The 13,515-nt window shown below is 46.3% G+C and overlaps 1 protein-coding gene across 1 annotated transcript; it reads right to left on the reverse strand.

Moving 5' to 3' along the window:
* Positions 1 to 3,394: 3,394 nt before the first annotated feature.
* Positions 3,395 to 10,627, reverse strand: LOC103722862 (protein DETOXIFICATION 16-like). The gene is made up of 6 exons (XM_039128507.1): positions 10,479 to 10,627; positions 10,263 to 10,373; positions 4,240 to 4,368; positions 4,018 to 4,104; positions 3,720 to 3,776; positions 3,395 to 3,641 (listed from the first exon to the last, which is right to left on the reverse strand). The coding sequence occupies exons 1-6, from the start codon at positions 10,625 to 10,627 to the stop codon at positions 3,395 to 3,397; spliced, it is 780 nt and encodes a 259-aa protein (XP_038984435.1).
* Positions 10,628 to 13,515: the final 2,888 nt, after the last annotated feature.

Here is a 13,515-nt window from a genome sequence, read left to right on the forward strand (position 1 = left end):
TCGTCCACAAATGGATGTGCATGTTAAATAGGGCCAAATAGATGGTAGGCTAAAGAAATTTTTGAGAAGACGACGTAGCCTTTGTTTTGAGTGCATGTTCTTTAGGCATTTCTTTGACTTCAACAAACCCGGCTCCCACTTTCTGAATTGATGACATCGTTGATGTTGGGATAAGGAATTTGTCCTCATGCGAGTGTGTGACGCTAGTTTAAAGGAACTCGTCATATGTATATAATTGAAGATGTAAGTGTGCCCATTAACGTGCATCAGTCCCATGGCCCACATGGAAATTTCGGTGCAAGCACCTGACATTGTCTTAACTTGGACCAAAAGTAAGAACACGCGCCGAGAGTTTTGCCTGCCAAATGGCACCTCTGTCCTCACCTCCTTGACGCTTGCCCGAATGAGAATATATATATATATATATATATATATATATATATATATATATATATATATATATATATATAGAGAGAGAGAGAGAGAGAGAGAGAGAGAGAGAGAGAGCACGAGCAATCCAACTCTAATCAAAATTGAAAGCAAGGATAAAAATGCTATATTAATATCTATATTTATTTTATTTAATAAATACAGAATACATATACAAGTTGGATACAATAATTTATATCTATATTTATTTTAAACAGATATAAACACAAAATAGATACTACAAATATTGATATAAATACAGATATAATTAGATAGTTAAATTTTATAATCATAAAGATCAAAAATATTACTGGGCATGTGGTAAAATAAGTTATAACATATTAATATGGTCATCTATTTTTCTTAAAAAATGATGAATACTATAAGATTAAATAGGATTATAAAAAGAATCGAATATTTAGATACAGATTAAGTAATTATCAATCCAAATCCAAACGGATATGAATATAGATGTTAATCGAATGATTAAATTTCTTACCATATCTGATAGATTCGAATAGAAAAATAGATGGTAAAATATTATTCTGTTCACTTTTACTCTACTGCAAAATCTTTCCAAAACATGCTAGGTCATATTTTCTCAAAACCATCAGGGGTATAATTGGTATTTTATTTTCTATAACTAAGGTTGCTAGGAGCTCGAAAAAAGTAAAAGAAAATAGGATTTGAAGCATAGATATAAAATGTCATAGATATAACCATATTAATAACTTTGGGTTGTAATCTTGCAAATTGAAATATTTAATTTAGATGCTTTGTACCTGCTTCCTTTTGAATTGCAAATGAAAATGATCAGATTTTAATTTGTTACATAAAAAAATTACCGTTATCACAGGTTTTGCATTATTGTGGGAACATGGCCGTGTCACGGGCCGCATGTAGGGCGCGACAAATTATATCCGAATTCGGATCGTGACAAAAAGACCTGAATACAAAAATTGAGATTTTCACCAAAATATATAATTGTTGGTGCCAAAATGAGGGAACAGTACAACTTTGTCTTACGATGACGGGATTTTACATCTAGAATACTATGCAACTTGATGTATCATGTCTCCATGTTGATGGGAATGGTGGAGTTGTACACTCTATCCCTGGCTTTCCTTGCCTGAAACGATATCAGACAACAACAGTTGGAATCACATGCAGAATGAATTATATATGTTAGCGTCATTTAGCCAAAAAAAAAAGGTTTGTAAAAGCTGGCAGGCTAAAGAATTCAGTCCTTGATGAATTAAATCTTAAATTATCACAACCATAGATCTCATCCAAAAAAAAAAAGCTAGCAAAAAAATATTATTTTAGTTTCTTGCTTTTCTATAAGTACTCAAGATCTACCCAGTGTATAGCCGACGTGGCACGGGTCCTCACATACTTTCCTTTTGCCAGACTAAGTATCCAAATCAATTCAACTCTAGTCACTAACACTACGATTAGCTTCTGGTCAGCCTCCATGAACCTATATTACAGTATCCCCTAATCTATATAAATCATGGGCCGGATCCACTCTGATACCACTTGTCACAATTCAAAACTTCACCCAATAAAGACTAGTCGAAAGGTTTTTTTTAGGTTCATTGGTCCTACATAAGTATCCAAGATCTATCAATGCATAGCTGATGTGGGACTAAACATACGCCCGCATACGTCCTCACATAATATAGATACTTTTTAGGAAACGTATATATGGAATTGTTGCGACTCTTCTGGGGAATAGTTTTGATTTATAAGCTGAAAGTGCCATAATAAAACACATTCAGACAACAATTTTCCTCGTCATCTCTCCAACTTTCATCATTAAATTAAGTTGTAGGAAAAATATAATGAAGTTCCTTCTATAGGCAGCTTCATATTTATCTTTTTTCATATCCTGGTACTTGAGAGAGGGAAATACACTTCCTTTTTAAAATCGGCTTAGTTGCCGGGGCAATGAAGAGCAAAGTAGATATCAGAATGTTTCTACTGCACTCAAAATAGAAATTGTAAAGCAAGATAAAAACTAGCTGGAATTATGTATTGAAATGACTCTAAGTGGATATCAAATATTAACACCTAACAGAGTTTGCCTACATCGGATTATGTTTCTTCTTCCGAGCTATAGAGGTTCACTTCTATTATGGTTCCCTGGTCTTCTAGCTTGGTAGCAGAAGTATGGGTTTCTATGAAATAGGGGTCAGTGTGAAGTAGGCAGACATTCGGCAATCAACAGCTAAATTTACTTTAAACAGGGAATTAGAACATGGTAGAACTTGAAGATACTCAATTGAAGAGCAAGTTAGAAGGGTCAATTAGTTGATACTAGGCTTGGTGCTATAGGATTTCGTGGCTGGTGCAATACTACATATTGGAGGGCATATCTTATCAGAATTCTATCTTGATGAATGCATTTGTATATACAACGAGAATTTGCTGGAAGAAGCACATTTTCATGATGATTGGTATCCTCAGCATTACCTCTTTTTCCCAGTTGGTGCAGAGAGTAATTGTCGAAAGCAACAATGCTTGCACAGTGATGCCACATATGATTCCCATCCAGAGACCCTGTCATTTGTCATACATACATCCATTCATATATAAGCTGAGAACATTTACAGCACCTTTTTTTTTTCTTTTTCTTTGGCCACAGTTATGCTGGTAAGAATAACAAAGGGGAAGAGGAAGAGGAAAAGCCCACCTTTCCTCCAACATGGAGGACAAATGCTAGAAGAATAGCTGAAGGAATGCAAACCAACGTATAGGCTCCAAGGTTAACAACAGCACCAATCTTCTGCCAACCGCATCCTCTAAGCAACCCCTACATGTTACCAGCATTGCCTCCAAATATCATGCATTTAACATCATATAAAACTAGGAGTGTAAATATGAGTCGATAATTTTTGAAGGAGCCCAAGTAACACAGAATTAAAAAGAAAGAAAACCGATTATAGATGTTGAACAAGAAAAATTATGTACCTGAGAGCACGCATTGCACCCCATCCATGATGTTGGAGGCTGCAAGAATTGGCATCATAACTGCCACGTAGTTCACCACTTCCTCTTCATTGCTATATGCATACCCCCAGAGCTTGCGCACAAAGACCATGGTCGATCCTACAACCAAGCCTTGTGCAATGGCCATAAACACCACCACACGTACTGCTAACCGAGCAGCTTGTGGACGCCCAGCCCCAAGTTCATTGGAAACGCGTGTGCTATTAGGAAATTAGAGCAAGCTAACGATGCAGGTGATAATGCATGGGGGGATAGAATAAACTCTGGGCTCAACGAACCTTACTGCAGCACCGCAGCCGAAAGGAACCATGAATACTATTGAGATAGTGTTGAGGCTGAGGAAATGAAATTTTTCAGTATTGATATGCAGAATATTAGAGAGTTTATAAAGAGCAAAGCCACATGTGCTAGTAGATAAATTCTATATGTTATCATCGACCACTTGATTCTTAGTCTATCTTGTTTGCTCTCAAATATCGATTCAATGTTTCAACACTATGCAATAAATATCCTAGTTCAAATAAGTCTGTGCCATCAATGAAAAAGAACATGCAAAAGCTTGAAACCTATGCTCACCTGATTGACAACACTGATGTCTCTAGCTGTGGATTTGGAAGAAGACCAGAAAGAAGTACAACCAATTCGACTGACCACAATTCCAAGCTGTTCGAAAAAAAAATTGCATAATGAAAGCAATAAAAGACCTTCTAATGGGAGAGGTATTTCAATTACCAAACGCAAAGCAAGAAAAAGGTATACAGATATTTTAGAATTGCTAAGCGAGAACGCTGCGCTTACCAAACCATCACCGCTGATGGAACAGCTAGTCTAATGAAGTTGATGATGTCATGCAAGGCTTCTTTTGAAAAGCCAGTCCAAGTCTTCTTGCAATCAGGGGATAGCTTCACAAAAAGTGCCAACGAACATCACTGATGTCACTTGGAGGCTCTTCTGTAACAAGTTTGTTGCTATCAAAGGCCCTGCCAACCATAGCTGCTTCTTAACCTCAGCCAAGACCTCTCCTCCTCCCTTTTCAGAACTTAGGAGCAGAGGAGACCCCACACTTGGTTTCTCCATCTCTTTCTCACCTCCCTTTGCTGATGAGATGGGATGCATGAGATGAGAGAGAGAGAGAGAGTCGTCCACAAATGGATGTGCACGTTAAATAGGAAGGAGGCTTGATTTGGCCAAATAGATGGTAGGCTAGGAAATTTTTGAGAAAATGACGTAGCCTTTGTTTTGAGTATACGTTCTTAGGCACTTCTTTGACTTCAAATCTGACTCCCACTTTTTGAATCGATGACATGTTGGAATAAGGAATTTGTCGTCATGCGACACTAGTTTAAAGGAACTTGTAATATGTTTATAATTGAAGATGTAATTGTGCCCATGAACGTGCATCAGTCCCATGGCCGGCATGGAATTTTCTGCGCATGTACCTGACATTTTCTCGACTTGGACCACAAGTAAGACGCCAAGATTTTGGCCTGCCAACTTGCACCTTGTCCTTACCTCCCTGGCGCTTGCCCGAATGAGAATATATATATATATATATATAGAGAGAGAGAGCACACTAATCCGAGCAATCAAACTTGAATATCTATATTCAATTGGAGGCATGAATCAAAATGCTTTGTCTAGTATATTAATATTTATATTTATTTTGTTTAATAAACACATAGTATATATATGTTAGTTAAACATAAAAATTTATATCCATATTTATTTTAAATGGATATGAATATACAAATAGTTGAAATCACCACTTGTCCTAAAAGCTTAAGCTAATAAAATAAGGTAGATTTATTTATATATTTATTCTTTTTCACACTCTTCCTCATATGTGGACCGGACTTTTCTTTTAATGGATGAGCCCAACATATAAAATTTTTTTAATAATAGGGTTAAAGAGTGCAGAGATAGAGTTAGAACTCAGAACTTTTGCTCTGATACCATGTTGAAATCACCACTTGTCCTAAAAGCTTAAGCTAATAGGATGAGGTAGATTTATTTATATATTTTATATTTTCTTATACAAATTAAATACTAAAAATATAGATATAAATACTTTATAATCATAAAAATCAAAAATATTACTGAGCATGAGATAAAATAAGTTAATAATATATTAATGTGATTATTTATTTTTTTTAAAAAAATTATGAATACTATATAAGATTAAATAGGATTATAAATAAATTCGGATCAAGTAGTTATCTATCCAAATTTATATCTCTTTTTTTTTACGAATATGAATATGAATATTAATTGAATGATCAAATTTTTACTTATATTCAATAAATTTGAATAGAAAAATAGATCAAAAAATATTATCCCGTTCACTTTTATCCTACTGCAAAATCTTTCCAAGACATGCTTAGCCGCATTTGCTCTAATCCATGAGGGGTATAATTGGTATTTTATCCCCTAATTAACTAGGTGCATGGTGCTACAGGGTTTACACCCGTTCGGGGAGACTTTCGTGCAAATGTAGCAGCTTTTTTATAGCTTTCCTTTAAACTCAACGAGCTTAAAAGAAATAAACTAAAAACAAAAAAGGGTAACTCAAGAGATAAGCCAAAAAACGTAGCCAAAGAGATAGTGTCGGATCAATGATGAAACTTTAGCACACTAAATTATATATATCTATATATTAAAATCCAGCTGCATGAAGAGTCCAGTTGCAATTGTTACTTGTTAACCTTGGTGACAGTGGAGTATGGCGGCACGGGGCCCTGCTGAATCGGAGACGACGGAGGTGGGGATGGGGGAGAAAGGGACGCAACCTCACCTGAAGGCGGCCGAGAAGGCCCGGACATGGGCGGATGTGGCAAAGGGCCCGTCGAGGGTGCCGTCCTGGACAAATCACCAGATCTCGGCGGCGGAGCTCGAGGCCCTGAAGCGGCGGTTCACGGACGTGGTGGAGTTCTCGCCGGAGAAGATGGAAGCGGCCAGGGCGGCGTGGCGAGATACGGCAGTTATCATGCGGAGTTTGGGCCGCCGCGTGCCGGTGGACTGGATCAAGAAGGAGCTGCGGGTGGCCGGGAAACTTGATTATGATGCTGAGGACTTCCTGTTGGCAGAGGAGACGGTTGTGTTTCGATTCCAGAGTGAGAGGGATCGGGAGGCGGTAATGGAGGCTGGTCCGTGGCTGGTGGCTGGCCAGCTCCTAGCCATGGAGCGCTGGCGGCCGAATTTCGTTCCGGGGACCAACCAACTACGCCGAGCTGTTGTGTGGTTGAGGCTGCCCAATCTTCCGACGGAATACTGGAAAAAGGAACTAATTTGGGAGATAGCAGCAAAAGCTGGGCGACCTCTGGCTCTGGACACGGTCACCGACCAGGGCCGGAAGCTGGGATATGCTCGCGTCAAGGTGGAGCTGGACGCCGGCAGCCCGATCAGACCTGGGACTTTCATCCAAGTAAGTTCTGAACTCCACTGGCAAATATTTCGCGATGAAAACCTACCTGGGTTTTGCTTCAAATGTGCTCGGCTGGGGCACGGGGAGGGGACCTGTCCCTACCCCACGACTCCGGCGATGTCCGAAGTCCAGCGGACCGAAGGGGATGCATCTTCCCAGGCACCGATCTCTGAGTCGGAGGAGGAGAATGCGTCGGGGTGCCGACTCCCTTTTGGTCCATGGCTGTCGACTACCAAGATTCGGCCTCCCAAGGTCAACAAACCGGTGAAGAAGCCGGTCGAGGTGAAGGCTGATCACACGCCGGTGCGGGAGCCTGGCGGGTCGGGGCCGCGATCTCCCAAGGCTTCACCGAATCCTTCCGTGTCGCCGTTAGACACGGATGGATGGCAGAAGCCAACCAAGTTGGCAAGGAGGAGGTCACCGGAGCAAGTTTCATCGGCGGTGAACGCTGGGAAGGCTCAACTCGGAGCAGACGCCGGGTCGGACACGGTGTCTGCTGAGGGAATGGGCCAGACAGTGCAGGTGGGCCAGCTGGATCGGGCCGTGCCAGGGCGGGCCAAGACGGTGGGAATGGATCCGGGCCCAAGCCCGAACCTTATATCCCAACGAGGGCCGGGCCAAGAGGGAACGGGCCTGACTGGGGCCAAGGGGACGGCCCATGGACTGGGCTCTAGCCCGATGAAGAGGGCCAGAAGCCCGGCCAAGGCGAGACGGGGCTCGGGGGTGACTGAGCCGACTCAGCTCCTCCGTTCGGCGTCGTCGGCTTCACTCGAGGATTCGCATCTACGCCGGCGAGAGGAGGGACGACGGCACTTCCGGAGTGCATCCTTGCCGCCGGCGAGAGCCCCCACCCGGCCCGGGGCAGGCCGTGCTCACGCTGCTGACCGGACGGCCGGGGTTCCGCTTGTTGAGGGCGGTGCAGACAGGCCGTGCAGGCTGGTGACGGAGGGCGGGACCCAGCGGTCGGGGGTGGCCGTGGCCACTGGCGGCGAGCCGGCTCTGGCCAAGGGAAAGGGACCGAAGGAGGTGCAGACGTCTACCTTTCAACCGCGGGAGGTGGTCTTGGCACATGTGGAGGACCCCTCAGCAGGCCTGAGAAGGTTGGGGAAATCGGAAATGGGGGAAGGTTCCCTGCCAGCGACTACCAGAAACTCCCCTGTGGTGATGAGAGGAGTTCATGGGGGCTCGGGACAGGGTCCTAATTCCCCTATACAGGATCATGGGCGGGTTGTGAGTCTGCTGCGGGCGGTGATTCAGGAAGGGGTGGAGAAGCTAGGGGAAGTGGCCAGTGAGCAGCCCACGAGGCCTGGGCCAAACTTTAACTGTTAGTGTTAAATGAAGATAATAGCATGGAATTGCAGGGGGGGCGGCCAAGCCTTCTTTTTTGTCGTCCTTCAAAAGACTAGCTCAGCTTCATTGCCCCGATATTTGCTTCCTATGTGAGACACGGGTGTCCGGAGATGGGCTACGTCGGGTGCAGCGACGTTTAGCAGCTGATTGGGATTCATTTGAGGTTGAATCCCAGGGATTGTCTGGAGGAATTTTGATGTTGTGGAAGCGAGGTGTTGCCTCTATTGATGTTTTCCGCCATTGTACTCAGCAGGTGGTGATGGTTATATCGGAACCAAATGAACCCCCGTGGGTCTTGTGTGGTGTCTATGCCAGCACTGATTACCGGACTAGGAGAGTCCTTTGGGGTGAGCTGTCATGTTTACTGACTCAAGGGGTGCCGACATTGGTAGTGGGTGATTTTAACTGTGTATTAGGCCCTAATGAGAAACGAGGTGGGAGGACCTACTCTGACTCAGTGGATAGGAGGGAGTTTCGGGAGTTTCTGGATGCAAATGGATTGGTGGACCTCGGCTTCACCGGATCGCGGTTCACTTGGTGCAACAATCAGTCTGGAGGAGGGAGAGTATGGGAGCGACTTGACAGAGCTATTGCATCCCCGGATTGGATTCAGCGTTTTCCATCTTACCAGGTTAGTCATCTTCCTCGTATTGCTTCAGATCACTGCCCTCTTTTGATTTCTACAGCTTCGACATCCAGTCATTATAGCCCTTTCCGGTTCGAGAAGCTGTGGTTGTCATACCCACAATCTTGGGAAGTGGTCAGGGGGGCTTGGGGAGTGCCAGTACAGGAAAATGCTATGCAGAGGGTGTCGCGTAGTTTGGAGCTTACTAAGCGTCGCCTTCGAAGATGGAATCGGGATGTTGTGGGTAATGTGTTCCGGAGATTGGAGGAGGTGGAGGGGTTGATTGCGAATCTCCAAGGAAGGGAGGATCGTGAGGGGGAGCTGGAGGAGGAGGAGATGGCAGACTTACGACGACATCTGTCATCCCATCACTCATTGTTGCATCAGCAGGAGATTTTCTGGAGGCAGAAGTCGAGAGTTCAGTGGGTCAAAGAGGGAGATCGAAACACCAGCTTTTTCCACCGATCGACGGTCATCAGGAGGCAAAGGAATATGATACGATCACTGAGAGTGGGAGTGGGACAGCGGGTGGAGGAGGACTCTGCAGTGAGACAGTTGTTGTTTGATTTCTTCAGGACTAGATGGACGGAGGTAGAGGAGCCCTTGGAGCTTGGCCGGCTTCCCAGGCCGGCGGTCAGAGTTGAGGAGGCAGAAAATGAAGCATTGATTCGACCTGTGTCTGATAAAGAAGTACAAGAGGTGGTATGGGCTCTAGCAGAGGATAAGGCCCCAGGTCCGGACGGGTTTCCACCCTTCTTTTTTCGGAGATATTGGAGTATTATACGGAGGTCGGTGGTAGAGGCAGTGCAGCTATTTTTCAGTCGGGCGGTGATGACAGATGACTGGCAGGCTACTTATATCACTCTGATACCGAAGCGTCAGGATGCATCGGAACCGGGCCACTATAGGCCCATTAGCTTGTGCACCACTTTGTATAAGATAGTGACGAGGCTTATGGTTGGGAGAATGAAGACTGTGTTGCCTAGCATTATTAGTCAGGAGCAGGGAGCATTTGTGGGAGGGAGAAGCATATCAGATAACATCTTGTTGGCACAGGAGATGATGGGTGACCTACAGAGAGCCCCGAGGAGGAGGGGTTTGATGGCAGTGAAAGTGGACATGGAGCGTGCCTATGACCGGATCCGCTGGGCCTTCCTTAGATGGGCACTGGAGAGTTTTGGCTTCCACCCGACCTGGATTGACTGGGTTTCTGGCGTTGTGCAGGGACCTAGGTTCTCCATATTGGTCAATGGTACGCCTTCGCCTTTTTTTCGGGCCACTATGGGGCTCCGCCAGGGATGCCCTTTGTCCCCATATCTTTTTATCCTATGCTCTGATGCCCTTTCCCGTGCACTACGTGTAGCTTGCGAGAACCGGGAGTTGGATGCCTATAGTCCAGCCCCGGCTGCTCGCCCCATTTCTCACTTGCTTTTTGCAGATGATTGCCTGCTACTTGCCAGGGCAAGGGTGAGGGATGCACGAGCTCTCCAGAGAGTATTGACTGAGTACTGTGGGGCGTCCGGACAGAGGATCAATCTCCGGAAGTCATCTATACATTTCAGCCCACGCACGGAGCGGAGGGTACGCCGAGAGATCAGGGTGATATTGGGGATGCAGGAGCAGGAGGGAGCTCTGGACTACCTTGGGGTCCCCATCACTGGGAGGAGATTGCGAGTGGCGGAGTGCTCTACTTTGGTGCAGAGGATGCAGAGCAGACTTGAGGGCTGGAGGGCCTCATCACTTTCTATGATGGGTAGGCTGACGCTGGTCAGGTCTGTTCTCTCTTCCATGCCTATTTACCTTATGGCCCATACTGTTGTGCCGAAGACGATTTTGATGGGGATAGAGCGGCTTATGCGTGGCTTCCTGTGGGGCTCCTTGGGGAGAGGCCATGGGGTACATTTGGTGGCCTGGGGGAGAGTTTGTTCGCCTCTGGGCGAGGGTGGCTTGGGGGTGCAGTCACTGCTGGTGAGGCGGGAGGCGCTCCTGGCGCGGCGGGCAGTGCAGATTGTTCTGGAGCCCCAGGGACTGTGGAGTCAGGTTATGATAGCGAGATATGGCCGGGCAGGCCCTGCTGGCCCGGCGGTGGGGAGACGTAGGACCTCTGTTATGTGGCGGGAGGTTGGGAGGTATCTGCCTATGGCCCTGGCGCACACTAGATGGCTGATTGGTGACGGTCGGAGCATTGACGTGATGGAGGAGCCATGGGTGGATGCACTTCCATTGAGTTTGTGGCCGACGATGATCAGCGGTGAGGGGGCGGAGGGACTACGGGTCTGCGACCTTATGATGCCGGGGGAGGCAGAGTGGGATGTGGATAGGCTGGGCCAGTTATTTGGGGAGCACCTAGCCGAGCGAGTACAGGCCCTTCCTGTTCCGGGATCAGCAGGGCCAGATGTCAGGGTATGGAGCACCACCTGCAGTGTCAGAGTCAGGGTGGGCGATGTTGCTCGGGTCCTTCAGCAGGGATCAGAGCGGGGCAGGGACTGTGGCTGGGTCTGGAGATTTGGGCTACACCAGAGAGTTGCACTTTTTCTCTGGAAGGTAGCCTGGGATCGTCTACCGACGAGCTGGATTTTGAGCCGACGTGGGGTCAGCATTCCACCTGTGTGCCTATCTTGTGAGGTGGACGAGTCAGTGGATCATGCTCTATTCCAGTGCGTTTGGGCGAGGCGGACTTGGAGGCTGTCCGAGATTCCGGAGAGTGCCTGGAGCCGGAGGGATTGTTTTTTGGAGGAGGTTCGGCAGTGGTCTAGCTCCCCTCAGATGCGCCTTGCGGCTATTCGAGCGTCCTGCACAGCGTACCAGATCTGGCTGGCCAGGAACGCTCGAGTATTTGGCGAGCTCCGCCCGTCCCCACGATTCGTGATGGAGCGGGCTCGGACACAGGCAGCAGAGCTTCTCTCTGCAGGGTTGGATGATAGACCTTTGATAGCCCGGGACATCTGGGGCCCCCATACTGCTACGGCAGCTTCTCATACGGTGTTTTTCACCTGGGAGCCCCCACCCCCGAGTTTCCTCAAGGTCAACTTCGACGGTTCGGTCCTGGATGGAGGCAGGAGAGGAGGGGCAGGTTTTATTATCAGAGGGCCGAGCTCTACCATGGTGGCAGCAGGGGGGTGTCAGATCTTTGATACTTCGGTACCAGGGGCTGAGCTGCGAGCGGCTTGGCTGGGATTGCGACATGCGCGGCGTGTGCTTCGGGCGAACGCTATCCTTCTGGAGGGCGACTCGTCCACGGTCATCAGATGGGCCCAGCAGGGCCCTCACAGGGACGGAGGAGGGGTGCATCCTCTGCTTCGTGATATAGGGTCGATAGTAGGGGAGGGGATCACCTTTCGGGCTATGCATATATATCGGGAGGCCAATGGGGCCGTGGACTGGGTGGCGGCATATGTGGCTCGCCACTCGGGAGATACCCTATGGGTTGGTGAGGATGACTTACCCGGTGCTTTTCGGGACATTTTGTTTGCAGACGCTTCTGGGTGTATTCGTACCCGTCTAATATGAATCACCTGTTTTAGCAAAAAAAAAAAGAGTCCAGTTGCAGTTCCTGGAGCAGAGCTGCGTGCAGCCTGGGCAGGCCTTCGACATGCGCGGATAGTATTGCGAGCCAGCTCGATTATTTTGGAGGGTGACTCGGCCACTGTCGTCCGGTGGATACAGAGGGGATTGGGGGGTGAGGGCACAGACCATCCCTTGATTCGCGATATTGTGATGATGTGTGAGGAGGGGGCCTTTCTGGCCAAGCATGTATTCAGGGAGGCCAATGGGGCAGCCAATTGGGTGGCTGCCCATGCAGCCCACCACTCGGGGTATGCCCTCTGGTCGGAGGAGGCGGAGCTGCCATTGGCACTCCGTGAGGTATTGTATTTTGATCTTATTAGGTGTATTCGTACCCGTACTGTATGAAGCATCCGTTTTCAGCAAAAAAAAAAAAAAAAGAGTCCAGTTGCAGTCAAGAGTATGGCTACAAAAGCCAAAAGCCTGCCGCATATTTTGAAGTCCGCGTGCTGCTTATGTTTCCATGCACCCTCTCACTTATCCTTTATCTCTCTTTCTTCCCATCAGATTTAGGTGTATCGTTTTCGTGTACCAATAGGAATACTTGTGTTTTTATTCTTGCTGTTGGTGCAGGTAGGAAGCCACAATCATACAGAACTTTAGGGATCATATATATATGTCTGATATGGCGTACCTTTAATAAGATAACAATAGCTTCATAATAAATTCTCTGCAGATGTTACATTATCTCTATACCAATTATTAGTTACTATTGCAATTAGTCAATTCAGCTTGGTACATAGTTATGTAACCCTACACAATGTTATAAAAGGTTTAAAAACAGTTAATAAAACGTGGTGCATACTTAATATAGCTTGACGTAAGCATATGTTCTTGTTTTCCTCGCTGGTGTACAATTCTGAAGATTGCATTGGCTTTGAAACAAATTTCCAAACTCAACTCCCAACAAGTAAACATTTTAAGTTTCTGTTGCTGAAGTTATAAATGGAGTAAACTGTTCCACCGACATGTTGGAATATCTAAAGCTATGGTCCGATACAAACCTTTTTTTTTTAATTTGTGGTTCATTTGAGATGTGTTCTCGTTGCTCATATTCTAATTTAGCCTCGAACATAGTTAACTCACCATTGCAATTAGGTAAGTAAGCTTGGTA

Source organism: Phoenix dactylifera, chromosome 8 (assembly GCF_009389715.1).
Source record: "Phoenix dactylifera cultivar Barhee BC4 chromosome 8, palm_55x_up_171113_PBpolish2nd_filt_p, whole genome shotgun sequence".
NCBI classification, from domain to species: domain Eukaryota; kingdom Viridiplantae; phylum Streptophyta; class Magnoliopsida; order Arecales; family Arecaceae; genus Phoenix; species Phoenix dactylifera.

Excerpts from the sequence above, each read along its gene's own strand:
- LOC103722862 (XM_039128507.1), bottom strand. The coding sequence starts at position 10,627 with ATGGAAGAGAGAACAGACCTGACCAGCGTCAGCCTACCCATCATAGAA. Across the intron at positions 4,105-4,239 it reads CCATCAGCGGTGATGGTTTG|CTTGGAATTGTGGTCAGTCG; the intron begins GTAAGCGCAGCG and ends TTTTTCGAACAG. Across the intron at positions 3,642-3,719 it reads GGCTGCGGTGCTGCAGTAAG|CACACGCGTTTCCAATGAAC; the intron begins GTTCGTTGAGCC and ends ATTTCCTAATAG.